The sequence below is a fragment of the Echinops telfairi genome, unplaced genomic scaffold (genome assembly GCF_000313985.2).
Source record: "Echinops telfairi isolate 266 unplaced genomic scaffold, ASM31398v2 ScPeMD7_7424;HRSCAF=8462, whole genome shotgun sequence".
NCBI classification, from domain to species: Eukaryota; Metazoa; Chordata; class Mammalia; order Afrosoricida; family Tenrecidae; genus Echinops; species Echinops telfairi.
This window is the reverse complement of record NW_022111324.1, coordinates 52429474-52443949: the sequence shown is the minus strand read 5'-3', so window position 1 is coordinate 52443949 and position 14476 is coordinate 52429474. Positions and strand designations below refer to the sequence as shown.

General features: G+C 50.2%; 1 protein-coding gene across 1 annotated transcript; it reads right to left on the bottom strand.

Annotated features, from left to right (window-relative positions):
• Positions 1-2923: 2923 nt before the first annotated feature.
• On the bottom strand, positions 2924-9080 carry IL19 (interleukin 19). The gene is made up of 5 exons (XM_030887833.1): positions 8937-9080; positions 8753-8809; positions 6298-6450; positions 5238-5312; positions 2924-3022 (listed from the first exon to the last, which is right to left on the bottom strand). The coding sequence occupies exons 1-5, from the start codon at positions 9078-9080 to the stop codon at positions 2924-2926; spliced, it is 528 nt and encodes a 175-aa protein (XP_030743693.1).
• Between the last annotated feature and the right edge of the window lie 5396 nt (positions 9081-14476).

The following is a 14476-nucleotide window of genomic DNA, read 5'->3' as shown; positions in this document are numbered from 1 at the left end:
AGGAGTAGAGTCAGTCACATTTTATAGTAACATGCTCACCTCAACCCTGCTTGATCATCCATGTGGAGATCCGGTGACCAGAAAGGAACACAGGGGAGGAGGAGTGGGGAAGGACAGGTAGAGAGGGGGCCAGGGGAGGAGAAGGGGACCAGGAACCAGAGGAGAAGGGACTGGAGGAGAGGGTTCGGGGGAGAGGCTTTATGGTTTTAGAGCTATTTGTAGGTAGCTATAAGACATGCATAATCAGTAATTACATATGTCACAAGGTGGGTGGTAATCACAGTAAAGTCTGAGCTCACAGGTGAGGAAACCCAATACTTGCATTGGGGAAAGACATGAAAGGGAATGAGTGTCTCCGTGAGAGGAGATCATCAAAGAATGTCTGCCTGTACCAGGAGTCAGAATCAACCATGTGCTCACTTTAAGGCAGCTTAGCTGTTAGGGGACAATCTGTGGGAATGGCATTTGTTAGTTTCCCATAGACTTTTCTTGGAATTCAGTCTAGCTGGTGTACTTTCAGCCTCCTGAATTGTTGCCTGGTTTTCTCTCATTAAGCTGGGGAAATTTCCTCCAAGAATTCTCTCAGTTTTTGCAGATGACTTCTTGAGTCTTCCTCCAGTAATCCAATTATTCTGATGTTGTTCCTATTCATAACATCAGACTTAGCTCTTAGGTTTCTTTCTGCTTCTCTGATGATCTTATTAGAATTTTGTTTGGGTTTGTTAAAGTCTGCTTGACTGTCCTCTAGGTCACTGGTGTAGTTCTCTGCCTCCTCCAGTTGGTTGGCAAAGTCCATGAGTCTGCTACTGGTTTTTGTTATCTCGTCCCTAAGCACTTGTATTTCCCTTTGGTGTATGGTCTTTATCTCCTCTATCATTGCATCCTTTTTCTGTATTGTTTTCCTTATATCCTGTTTGACTTCAAGCAGCATTCTAAAATGTTCTTTCTGTGGCAGATCAATGTCTGCTTCTTCTATGCACATTGTTAGGTTCGGGACATCTTCTTCCATTGCCTTTTTTTTTTGTCCTGTTTTTTTTCATTGAGGTCACTGGGGCTGATTGCTGTTTGTGTTGTGTTGTTTTAGAGGAGCCAGGTGCCATTTTCCAGGGAGTTGAAGAGCACTGGGCTCTCTCTGGGAGAACTGTAAGAATGCTTCTTTAAACTGCTTACAACTAATTGCACTATGGAATTGGCCTACCGCTTTATCCTCCTGTGGCTTAACTCTTTCCCTAGTAAACCAGTATTCTGTTATTTGGAAGGAAAGTTGGATGGTCCTCTCAGGGGATGCTGGTTGGGTGGTAGTGGACCTGCGAGAATGGTGCTGCACTGGGTGATCTCACAAGAAGCCGTGATGGTGTGGCCCATGGCAACTTGGGGCACTTCAGAGGGTGTGCAGGGCAGCCTGCTGCAATGGGAGTGCCACAGAAGGCTGATGGGTGTGCCCGCTTTGGTGTAGAGCACTATGAATGGTGGGAGGTAATGCCCTGGTTAGGTAGATTGCTGCGGAAGTTGGGCAGAGGTTCCCACAGCAGCGTGGAGTGTTGGTGAGTGTTAGCTGAGCTGCCTTAGGCCATGTGAGGCACTACAGCAGGCAGGAGGAAGTTTCCTCAATCAAATGGCACCACAGAGGATAGGTAGGCGCTCCTGCAGGCACACAGGCAGGATTTCCCCCAGTGAAGGTGGGCAGGATTTCCCTTCAAGAAGGTGGGATTTCCCCCCAAGAAGGTGGGCAGGATTTTCCCCAAGAAGGTGGGTGGGATTTCCCCAGCCTTGTGTTATGCAGCCAAGGCTGGAGCCCTCCCAGCTGGGTGGAGGGTAAGGGTAAATGCACTAGCCTAAGGGGAGTGGCCTGGAGGTCAGCCGTGGTGTGTGAGAGAAAAGGGAAGAGAAAAAGAAAAAAACTGAGCCCTTGAGATTGTGGAGGCACAGAGAGAAGAGAGGGAAACAAAAGCAACAATGTAGCTGAGCACCGATCCCTGACCATGGGGCTGGAGGGGTTTAAACCCTGCCCCGAGGTGGTGGCAAGCTGTGGCTGTGTTGAGATAAATCCCTTGGTCTGGCTGAAGGAGCTCACTCTGGCCAAGACTGTGGCAGGGCTAAGATCAAACCCCAGCTGACCTCCGCTCTGGTAAGCCAAACTCCACCAGCTCCTCAAAACCTAGTGGATCTGTGCCTGCTTATCTTTATGATGTTCCTCCTGTGTCCTGGCAGTGTGGAATTTCCCTCTTAGTAACTCTCCTGCACTGATTTCTGTGGGGTCCCTCTGTTATGTGTTACTTAGTAGCCATCTTGCTGAAAGTCTCTGAGACTGTAACTCTTTATGGGAGGAAAAACCCTCACTTTTCGCTGGTGGAGTGACTGGTGGTTCCAAACTGTTGACCTTGCAGTCAGCAGCCCAACGAGTGACCACTATGCCAACAGGGCTCTGGATGTTTCTAAAGGTCCCTTTTATTTCTAATCATGTCCATTGATGATGCCTTGATGAGCCCTCCATGAATCAGAAGACATTGCCACCAATTAATAAAGAGAAGTTTATTCAGGGAAATCAGTCAGTACAATATGCACTACAGGCTATTGTTCAGCTCACACCAAAGACATGGGATAAACAACAATAAATTAGGGGAGGCCAACCCTTTCCCTCCAGGAGGGTTGGCAGGACCTTTCCACAGACACAATTCCTCCTAAATGCAACAGTATATGATTAGACTCGGTGGCCAGTTGAGAAGTTTCAGCTGCAGGATGAGAGCCACTCAAACCCAGAATTTCCCTAGAGTCCACCTGCCGGGGGAGAGCTGATGATCCAATCAAAGAAGTCTTTTATGACTCTTATTTGCATAAAATGGTGGTCTTCCCCATCTCTCTCCTTTTCTAAGTCGGTTTGTCTTCCACAGGGAATCTCACAAGGATTGCTCTTCTCCTGGTGTCAAGCTGTGGAGGGTTCTGGATGATAATGCTTGTCAATCCAGGCTATAAAGACATCCAGCTCTCCCAGGGACTTTATGACAGCAGCTTGGACCTCCAGCTGAAACCAGTGAAATGATCATAAAAGTCAATCTTCATAGACTGGGTTACGGTTTCTCAGTCACCTTTCTGATGCTGTGCTTTTCCCAAGGCTTTTGTTTTTATTCATCACATATATTTGCACAGCATGCAGACTCAAAACTATTTCCCTAACAGGCAAACCATTTCCCCCCAAACACCCCAACAGTTAAATCACACACATTCCTTATAAACAAAATTAAAATTCCCCATTCTTTTCCCTCTCCTTCTCCTTTTCCCACAATCTTATTTCCCCAACTGGTCACTTCCCCCTTGCTTTTCTTTTTTACACTAATTGGCTTTATTACTTCCATTTTCCCAAAAAGTCTGAATCTCAGTGATGCTAAGTGATGGGAGAGAGACAGTAGGTTGTTCCCACTTGACATTCAGCATAAGTGTCCTACTTCACATCACACAGATGGTTAGTGGCCAACCTGGAACTATAATCCAAGCTGCCTGATTTATTTCATTTCCTTCAACAGAAACTGATGAAACCCAAACCCATTGCCATCGAGTGGAATCCAACTCTCAGTGACCCTACGTAGAGTTTCCAAGGCTATCCATCTCTACCAGAGCAGACAGCCTCAACTTTATGCCATCACAGTGGTGGGTTGGAGCCGCTGACCTTGTAGTTAGTAGAACAGCGTTTACCCTACTGTGCCAACAGAGCCCCTCTATCACAGACGCACTCACTGTCATCTAGTCAACTCCAACCCACTGCCACCCTAGAGGATCGAGTAGAACTGCCCCTGTGGGTTTCCAAGACTGTGATTCTTTATAGGCATAGAAAACCTCATCTTTTTCTCACCTACAATAGACAAGGAGGTGGTAGAATCCAAATGCTAGTCTGCAAGGGATCAAATCCTTCCTCTACCACCTCTGGCTATGGCAGTCAAGGGGTTTCGCATGCTTGTCTCTTGGTTAGGATGGTGCAAATGGTTAGTGTTCAATTGCTACCCAAAAGACTGAAGGTTCATATCTAACCAGCTCTGACGATGCACTCCTGAAAAGTCAGCCATTGAAAAGCCTACAGAGGACAGCTCTACTGTGACACTCATGAGGTTACTATGAATTGGAATCACTTTGATGGCCACTTTCTTGTCTCTTGAGTTTGTTTTTGGACGTTGGTTTCCACATTTATACAATACAGATAACCACATCTACCAGCATCACCTCTGTGAGGAATCAAGGTGTTCAGGAGGAGAGTGTGCTTAGAGAAACACTTGCCTCATAATAGAACAATGTGACTCTGAGCTATTGCTACCACTATTATCCCACAGAGCCTCTCCATGAAGAAGTGGTGCTGTGAACAGACCTCCAAAGACAGAATCTAAGCCTCTGCCACCAAGTCAACGCCAGCTCACAGTGACCCTAGCCTTAAATCTTATGGGAGCAGACAGCCTCATCTTTCTCCCCCAGAGCACCACCAGGGCTCCTTGAACAGAGCCCCCATCTCCTCGCTTGTCAAAGCATTGGCACCAGTTGAGAGTGTGATAGAAATGCAGAATCTCAGACCTTACCCCAGACCCACCGAATCAGGATCTGCATTTTCACAAGGCCATTACGTGATTCATCTGCCCATTGAGGTCATCGTAGCACTAGGAGGCTCCATGTCACCATACTGGAGACAGACGAACACAGGGCCACCTCAGAGGAGACACGTCCCTCCACAGTTTGTTGTTCTATGACTTCCAGTCCAACTCATAGTGTCCATGTAGGACAGAGTAAAACTGCCCCTAGGAGACCCAAGGTCGTAAATCTTCATGGAAGCAGGCGGCCACATCCTTCTCCTGTGGAGTGGATAGGGGTTTGAACAGCCAGCCTTTCAGTTAGTAGTCACGCCTTCAACCGCTGCACTGCCATGGGCTCCTGTTCCACACACCAGCTTACAGTTCATCAGGATGCGTTCTTCCCTTGGCCTCACCTGATGTTATACAGTATGTGTTTCCCCCAACAGCTCAATGAAGTTTAGGCCTCATCTCAGAAAAACAGTGGAAAGCTGGTAAGGAAGGTGTTTCAAAGGAATTGGCAAATCAGCTAAGACCTACACACGTTGCAGACAGACAGAATTGGAAAGGGTTGCAATACGCACTTGTTGGGTGAATGAGGGAATCTGAATGGACAGGAGGCTGAGAGGTTAGCACCCTCTCCAGCAGGCCCTGCCTCCCATCTTCCCTGAACACTTCCTGGTCTCCTACCTGATCATAGTTGCTGTTGATGATGCTGGTTGCTCTGGTGGCTTCCTCACTGCAGGGGCACAGCCTCCGTGCCTTCTGTAATGGAAAGGGGATGGTGGATTCCCACCCTCTCTGCCTGAGAAGTAAAATTTCTCCTCCTTCCCTAGGTGAGAGCCCCCACATTGACTCATGTGGGAACAGCCAAGAGAAAGTCAGTCTGTTGGTAGAACCACCCTGGATTCGGCTGTCACTTTTTTCAGGTCACTGCTGGGGGAACCCAGGGTCAGCATGCAAGACTCTCAGCAAGTATTTCTTGTGTTCATAGACTAAGTCACCAATTAGAAGATCTGTGAGATTGGCATCATTATCCCTTCTCGTCGTTTTGGAATCTGAGGCCTAGAGAGGGGAACAGCGTGCCACTACGTCCCACAGCATGCCATTGACGGCGATGGGCCTGGAACCCAGGTCTTCTTCTGAGCGAAGTCGTTGTTGCTTAGAGCACAATGCACTTATTTGCGATTCTTCGTGGCCTGGCCAGCACACGCAATTAATACATTTGGCTGACGGCCAAAAGGTTGGTGGTCTGAGTCGACTCGGGGGGCCTCTGAAGGAAGGCCTGGTGATGTATCGACTTCTACACATCAGCCCTTGAAAACCCTGTCGAGCCCAATTCTACATGGACGCACATGGGGACGCCATGAGTTGGGGTTGATTCAGTAGCAATTACTCATGGCTTACGCAGAGGGTAACAGAGCTCCAAGGAAACAGCCAAGCCTGGGATCCTTAGCGTGGCTCTCTCCCACCTCACCGGACATCACTTACAGGACACTCTGACCTAAGCCAGCCACCCCAGGAGGATGACCCATGAGGAAGGCCAGATCTGGTCAAGTGTTGTCAGACAGGAAGCCCTGGGGAGTGACCCTGGCAGTTGTTGTCTAAGAGTTCTCTCAGTAGATGACAGGACAGGGAATTTCCTCTGGCTCCGGGAGCCATGTCAAACTGCTGACTGGGGCCAGCCAGGCCTGGGTGCTCTTGGGGCAGACAGGGAACAGATGCTTGGAATCTTTCAGGGGTGACTCACACAGGGCTGCACAGTCCTCTGCAGGGGGAGGAAAGAGTTGGAAATGCTGCTGACTCCTCTGGAGATTTGGACGCTCAGCTCCTCACGATACTTGAACACTCTCTCCATGTAGAATTCCAGGAGCTTCCTGGTCACGCAGCACATGTCTAAAGGCTACAGACACAAATTAGAGAAGTCCCCTTCATTGATTATTCTAAAGATCAAAACAGCCTGTTGGAATGGGGGCAGCAAGGAGCAACAGAACCATAAGTCATTTTCTAACAATCATCATGGCTCCATTCCCATTTACCACAATAGAGCTGCTTGGGCTGAAGTCTTTTCACATGACTAGGAACTGTATTTTGGGGAAAAGATGAGCCTTTCTACCCCCGTAAAGAGTTGCATTCTCTGAGGGGCAGTTCTACTCTGTCCTAGAGGGTCACCACGAGTCAGCATCGACTCCATGGCAGTGAGTGAGAGGAGCTATCTTAACCAAGGATGGAGCCCAGAAGAGGATCCTGGTCTGGAATTCTCTCTGCAGCTTCCCCGATGTCATTAGGAACCTCTACTTTAACCCTTCCATGGGTCAGGCATCTTCTTTATGAAGGACCAATGGCTGAGCAGCTTTCTTAAAAAGAATGTTCGTATGTGACACTGAATCCTGCCTCTCTGTACCGCCTCCCATCCATCCAGGGATATTGATTCACTATCTATTACATGCCAGGCATTAGGCTAAACACGTTTCCCCTCAGTTGTTCAGCCAGCTCACGATCCCGGCCGCTCTGCTGTGGGCCACCCTGCTAGCTCTCCTCCCCTGTGTCTTTTGTAACCGGCAGGCGTCATCTGGCTGATGCCGAGATGTCCAAGAACGCAGACTGATGGCTGTGGAAATCACATCCATCTGCCGGGTAGGTTCCCGCCACGGTGTGCAGCTCTCTCAGAGAGGACTCCTTTAGCAAGGTCTCCACGTGAGCCAGCCTGGCTGAGCTGCCTTGCAGCAGCTCGCATCCCGCCTGGATGAATGATTTCTAGCCCCTGAGGCCATCTGACTAGGAGGGATCTACAGCCACGGCGCAACCATCTTCATTATCATTCAAGGACGACCAAAGACTGGCTGGCTCCATGGACAACTTTTCCTAGACGGCAAACTCTACTGGCAGCACCCAAGCCCTCTCTGACTGCTGGAACCCAAGGACCAGAGTTACAGCCCTGGTTTCTTCCAACATGAGGCCACTAGAAAGGAAGGAGGGAAGGGAAGACAGGAACGAAGGCAGGGGAAAGAAGAGAGGGAGGAAAGAAAGAATGAATGAGCAAAGGAACAAAGCCAAGAACAAAGAAGCCACAATAAAGACTTCAGTCTCCGCCCCACCCCCTTCCTTGCTACCACTAGTTATCTGCCTCCTGGGGGCTCAGTTTCCTCACGTGAAAATGACGATTTGGGAACAAATGATCTTTCGGGTCCCTTCTACCTGCCGCTTTTCAGTTGGCATGACTGTGACCTGGTGAGTGGCTGCATCTGTTTGCCACCAAGTGCCCTAGAGGAATTGTGAAGGTGTCTTGCTCATGTGTGCAGAGAAGCAACTCGCTGGAGATCTACCTTTCCCTTGGCCACCTAAGCACCTGAAAATACCTGGAAGCTTCCAGCATGTTCCCACGCCCTGCAGGAATTCACCTCTCAGTGATCTCTTGTGCACAGTGAGTTATCGCCTCTCGGCCAAGTGTTTTGCAGCATGTTCTTTCAACACGTCTTGTCTAGATCCTTGGATGGATCTGCTCAACTGGCTTTATGGCCTCTAAAGTGGTCCAAGAACATTACTAAGGTGTCTTCTGAAAACAGTTTGCAATGATATGCCTTGGCACCACGGTCTCCAGTGACTCACCACTGGCTCTGGTACAGGACAGAGTCTCAACGTGTCTTCAAAGAGCCCCATAAAATGACCCCAGTGTGTGTTTCCATCTCATCCCCCACCAGTCACCTCCATGTTCCTCGCACGCAAGGCTGCCCCCAGCCACTGTCCCCTGACACACCTTCCTACCTTCCTGAATCTCATCCCCATCCTCCCATACTGACCCCCCCCTTCCTCTGGTTCCCCCACCCACCCACACCTCCCCAAACCCTCAACGAAACGCCTTCCCTTCCAGGCTGTGCTGACCCCATTTTCATTGTGCTCACTCATTCATCACTCCTTCCTCCTCCCCCCACCCCCATGACACCTCCACACCCTCCTCCAGGCCTCCACAATCCTGTCCCTTTGAGCCCCATCTCTCCCAGACACTCCCTTGGTAAATGGCCCTCCTTTAGTCCCATCTAGAGTCTTCCTGTCCCTGAGGCACCCGTGACCAAGGATGCTCTTGCCTGGCTCCCCTAGAGTGCACCGGAAATGAGGAAGGAGAATGGGGTCGTATGGGGACCCTCAGTGCAGGCCCACTTCATTGTAAAGGTTTAAAAAAAAAGTCAACAAGGAGCAGACTATACCTTAATGCTCTGCAGCTTGGACAGGATCGTGACATTTTTGAAGGTGTCATTTGCTTGCTACGGAGGGAAACAGAAGAACAGACACAGGTGATGAGTACTCCTGAGAAGGAATTTTCTTCTCCAGCTCAGCTAGAAGGAGAAGCGCATCCCCTCACCCACACTGGGACCCCCACAGCATACTCACCACAGCGCCTTTTATGGCTTGGAAGCTCTGTTTTACAGGGTCTGTGTCCATGGCGGTTGGGCATCTATGGAGACTCCGGGCATGCACTAAGCACAGGAAGAGACTCATACCAAGGAGGGACAGGAAAACGCCCTGAATCTTCATGGCCTGCAGGGAAGACGGGGAGTCAGCTGGCTGGTCAGCGGAGAGGGAGAGCAGCAGACGATCAGGTTCTGCTTGGTTTCCCCCTTGGACTTCCCAGTGGAGGACAGGCTCAACACCTCCGCTTGGTGGCCTTTCGGGGCCATGTGTCTCCTCCTCTGCTTTTCTGCATCATGTGGTGAATTTGAGCCTTGCTCTTCCACTCCCACGTCCCCACCGCCCCCCCAAGAAAGCAGGATGCAGTGCTCTCCTCAGTCTGAGGGAGCATGCTCGGGTGAGTATCACCCACAATGACTCAACATAGCTCACGTTGTCAACTAGATGGCGAAGGGGTATGAAAAGCATTGTTTTTAATAAATGAGAAGAATTGTGTTGGTAATACGCCCGAGGAATTAGGCAACAGATCTGAAAAACCATAAAACAAAAGCAAAAAAAAAAAACAAAACACCCCACATTTGGTTTTTTTCAATTTTTATGTTTGCCCCTGAAATAGATGTCAACCTTTTATCATACACCCCCAATGTGTATCTGCTTCAAATCATTTCTTTGAAAACAACTACGCTGATCATGCCTTCTGGAGAAGTTGGGAAAGAGAGGAGCGAGGCATTTCCCAGGAACTAATTAGCCCCAGTGAGGAGACGGGAAGGTGACCTCTGCAGAGGACAAGTTGGTGGCTTCCCATCTAATGCCCTACAAGCTAGGGGGACACAAGGGGCATGTTTGCCATGAGTGCTTGGGTAGAGTAGCCTCTGCGCTGCTTGCTGCTGTTCTAGCTTATACACCCTTTCTGCCTCTTTTTCTTGTAGCTCTTTTAACTCATGTCCAAGAAGGTCTGAAGGCAAAGTGCCTCAAACATCAAACAGAAGCCTTCGTGGAGTTCTCTTACCGGCCCTTTCCAATATCAGCCCAAGTTTCACCCACTGAGATGTGCCTCGCAACGTCGACCTGATGCCAACATGTGTCAATCGACTGCCACTGTCCAGAACCCTCTACCCTCCGGGTTCTACCCCTCGTTTGCAGCAAAGTGTGCACTGGGGCATGTGCAGGGGTGGGGTTGGGGTGCTCGGTGTAGTGAGGGGGAGACAGCCACCAGCAGAAGCCCACGGAGAGGGCTTTAGAGCATAACTATAAAGAGCATAGGGGTGAGACTCTGAACCCCAACGACCCAAGACCCACCACCACTCCTTACATGGTCCTTGGGGTTCCCCGGCACCTCCCCCAGAGGACCAGGGAACAGCAAATCCCATCAACCACTTGCTGTTGGTTGAGTCTCAGGATAGATCTGGGTCCACAGGATTTTCAGTCGCGGGACTGTCAGAAGTCGGTCCTTCTGAAAGAAGACCTCATTTCTGCAGCGACTCTGGGTGGGACTTGGGTAGTAGTTGAGCACATTAACTCTTCTGTACAAACCAGGGGCTCCTTTTTTTTTTTTCTTGCTTCTCCTTAACTCTTCATCAAAACGTCCGCTGACATCGTATTACATAACAGGCAGCATTTTGCCAAAGAACCGAATGTCTCTTTGTTAACCTTTCTCCTTGTGGCAAAGCAAAGACATGGACCCCACTGGCAGAGAAGCTGTAGAAAGCCTTCCAGCACTCTGTCCCCTTCAGAGGTGGACAGGGACCATGGAGAAAGCCAGTCCACTAGGAAGAAACCACCCTTTGGCTCAGACATTGTGGGGCACTGCCTGCGTCCACCCACCCTTGATTTCTTGTGCAGCGCAAGTGTCCTGGCCTGCACAGTCCTCCCACCATCCTCCCCCCGGACCGTGACCCTCTGGGGGTGGCACGGAGAGATCACAGCGAAGTCCTCTTTGGATCCCCAGTTTATGAACGAGGGAAGAAACCCTTTGAAACGTCAAGCAGCATGCCCAAGACCAGCAAATGATGGAGGCTGTCCCTCAGTCCATGCCCCTTAGCCCTCCGCCCCCCCTGTGAGCCTGTCTTCCCTTCAGGGGGTGCTTCCCTCTGGCCTCCTCGCCAGAGACCCCAGCCATCGACACCAGACAAACAGAAAATCATGGCTTTCTTTTTTGGAGGTGGGGGCACCTGCCCCGAGCCAGTGGTGTCCCTTACATGGAAAACGAGATTTGATACTACAGAGGATTAAGAGGTTTCTAAAATGCAGCACACGATAAAGCAAGTGCCCAGCATGGTTCCTGAGACAGAACAATCCTATGAACCAATCTAAGGAAGGCTAAGTCATCTCCTGCTAGACTCTTCTCCTCCTCCTTGCTGCCTTGCTTCTCCCTTCCTCCCCATGCTCTGTCTTTTCCTCTTGAAAATAAGGTCCTACAAAGTTCACCCTTCTGTGGAGTACCCCTCCCCATCCTGTAGCACATGGCACCCCATGGACCATAGACAGCCAGCTGGCCACGCACCTGCAGTTGGGAAGGCTGGAGTCAGGAAGGTGGTGACTAGCCTGGGAGCTCGGCTCTCGCTGGGACCAGGCAGGTGGCTCCTGTGTCTCTGCTCTCCAGGTTCTGTGCCATGGGGAGAGGGCTGGTCACTTTTATGCAGGTGGCTAAGAGGAAATGTTGTCAAGTGTTGCTAGGTGGGTCTGCCTTTGGAAGATCGTTTTTCCCCCTTGGTTTTCTTAGCGTTCATGTCTTTAATTGTTTTCTTTTCTTTCGTCTTAAGATGCTGCTGATTAATTATTAAGAAATGACTCCTCTAGGCCCTGACATGCAACTTCTAGGTAAAAATAAACTCCCCATCCCCATGCAAATGAGGATTTCTTGCAATGCTGTGACCATACAGAAAAAAATCCACATTAGGCCACTTTCCCAAGAGCTGGGACATGCCAGCCGCTGGCCTCCAGGCAAATGCAGAAAAGCTCTCTCCCTCCTGCCTCTCCCGCCCAGGAGCCACCACGTGAGACTCTGCAAGCGCCTCTGGTTCAAACACAGGCATCTCCCCGAAGCCTCCCATGGGCCCGAGTGCCCACCGTGGGCCAGGCATTTGCTTTACACGTACCGTTTTGTTCCGTTTCACCGGACCGTTTCGTCTTCCTCTGGAGGGTAAGGATCTCTTTGCACCTCATCTCTTTGCTTGTCCATGTGTCCCCTTGAGGATTCCCTGCATTCTCCGAGGATGCAGAGTGAGACCAGGAAGCAGAGAAAGCCGAAGAGCAGTCAGAGAGAGAACCTGGAATCCTTCCTCCTGGGCCAGGCGGGGCTCTATTCCAATGAAATGACTTTGGTACCCAAATTCTATGCCATGAGTTCACTAGAGAATCTGGGTTCTAGGGGATGGACAGCTAGAGCATAAAGAGTGTCCTCCACAAACATGAGTGCTCAAAGAAACAGCCTGTGTTTACCAAACCAAGCAACTTTGGGAGGGGGGCCCATGACAAGGCCCCCACCCACTCGCTGAGCGAGCACAGTGCTGGTGCAAAGGGGAGAGCTGAAGCTAGACCCATAGCTAGACAGGGAAGGCCAAGAAGAGGGCAGGGCACTGGCAGGAAAAGAAAAAGAGCAGGGAGCACTGGGGCCTGGTTATGGGGAACCCTCACTCGCTCGTGTTCTTACTGACTCCGAGTGACCCTGTAGGACAGGGTAGAACTGTCCCTGTGGGTTTCCCAGACCGTAACTCTTGACAGGAGTTGAAAGCCCATCCTTCTCCTGGATGGGGTAGGTTCCACGAAAGCAACTGGCAGTCTCATTGCCGAGTGTCGTGGACATCATGAAATAACAAACATCAAGGGAGGCCAGTAGTGGTTCGCAATCTAGCTCTGCATTCGAATCCTGCACTCTCATTTCTCGGAACATCTTGCAACATTGTTCAAACTGGTAAAGAAGATAAAGTAACTGGTGAGGAGTTGAGTGAGCGGATGTACTCAATCCATAGGAAGTACTCCCCGCATGAATATTAGGATGTACTTATGAGGCTGTGGGGCAGGCGTTTTAGGAGTGAATGCGGCCTCTCTTCCCTCTGGGGTAGGGGAGAAACAGCTCTTGTCAGCCGTGAAGGTGACCGGACGTCATACCCCACCCCTGACTCCCTGGGGTACTGTTTGCTCAGCATGCCCTTGAGCTCGCTGGACTCATGGGTCAGAGATGTAGCCCAAAGTCACATGGGAGGACATGAACCCTGTTCATGGCGACCCTCACCCACCTCCATTTCTGGTGCTCAGACTATATGATCTGACCCAGCATTCCCTGCAGGGCCAGAATGTCGGGTCAAGAAGCCTGCCGTGAAGGAAAAGATGTGATGTGCTTGCCGGCCCTTTCCCCCGGCTGGGTGTCATGGCGGCAGCCTGGTTCTGCTCTCCCATAATCTCTGGGTCTCTGTTCTTTCATCGGTAAATTGGTGCCAATACTGCCTACTGCATATTCACCCTGTCAGAGTGGTATGTAGGCTGGAGGATGACGTGGAAGTCCTCAGTGCGGCAAAGGCCCGGCAGGCCATATAAAAGTAACACGGTAGACTGCAACAGAATGCCGTCCCTCCCAGATGGCGACCACGCTACGGATTCGACCAAGGCACCATTGCAGTCGAACCAAGATCCGCGAAGTTTGTTCCCTACCCAGTTGACCCATTCTTGGGAAGGGACAGCTTAACGTCCCCATCGTCACACGGGGAAGCCCAAAGAATATGAGGGAGGATGAGAGAGGCCGAATGAGGAAGGCTGTCCGGGTGACAGGTGTAGGACACAGCCCTGTCCCCATTCACTGCCCACTCCAACATCACGGGTCATTCATACATTCTGATCAAAGACCCTACAGAAGAATCCCAATCAAAGGGGGGGAGGGGAATGAGGAACAAAATCTCAAATTCTCATTAACTCCAGACTTTCTAGAGCCAAGGAGATTAGCTGAAACCATGGTCCTGATATAATACTTAAAACTTAAACAAAAAGTAACCCCTCAAAAAATGTTTAATGTAGCCCCCTCAATTCTGCTTAAAATGAAACAACACTCCTAAAAGCAAACCCACTGCCTCCAGCCACTGTAACTCATAGAGCCCCTCTGGGTTTCAGAGACGGTCAGTCTGTGCCCAAGTGGACAGCTTCCTCTTTCACCTGAGGAGGGGCTGGCGGCCTTGAACTGCCAGCCTGGGGTTAGTAGCCCGAAGCCTGGCCCACCATGTCACCAGGGCTCCAAACAATAGTGTAGCCAAACTTGTTTTAAAAAAGGAGTTCTGGTGGAGTAGTGACTATGCATTGAGCTGTGATCCCCAACGTGAGCAGTTCAAAACCACCAGCCACTCCCTGGGAGAAAGACAAAATTCCTATTCCCACAAAGCACTACAGTCTTGGACAGTTCTGCCCTGTCCTATAGGGTCAATATGAGCTGGCATCAACTCTGTGGCAGTGAGATTAAAAAAACAAACAAAACCCTAGCAATGTACTATTTAGAGATCCATATGAGATCAAATGCACACAAACAACTCAAATGA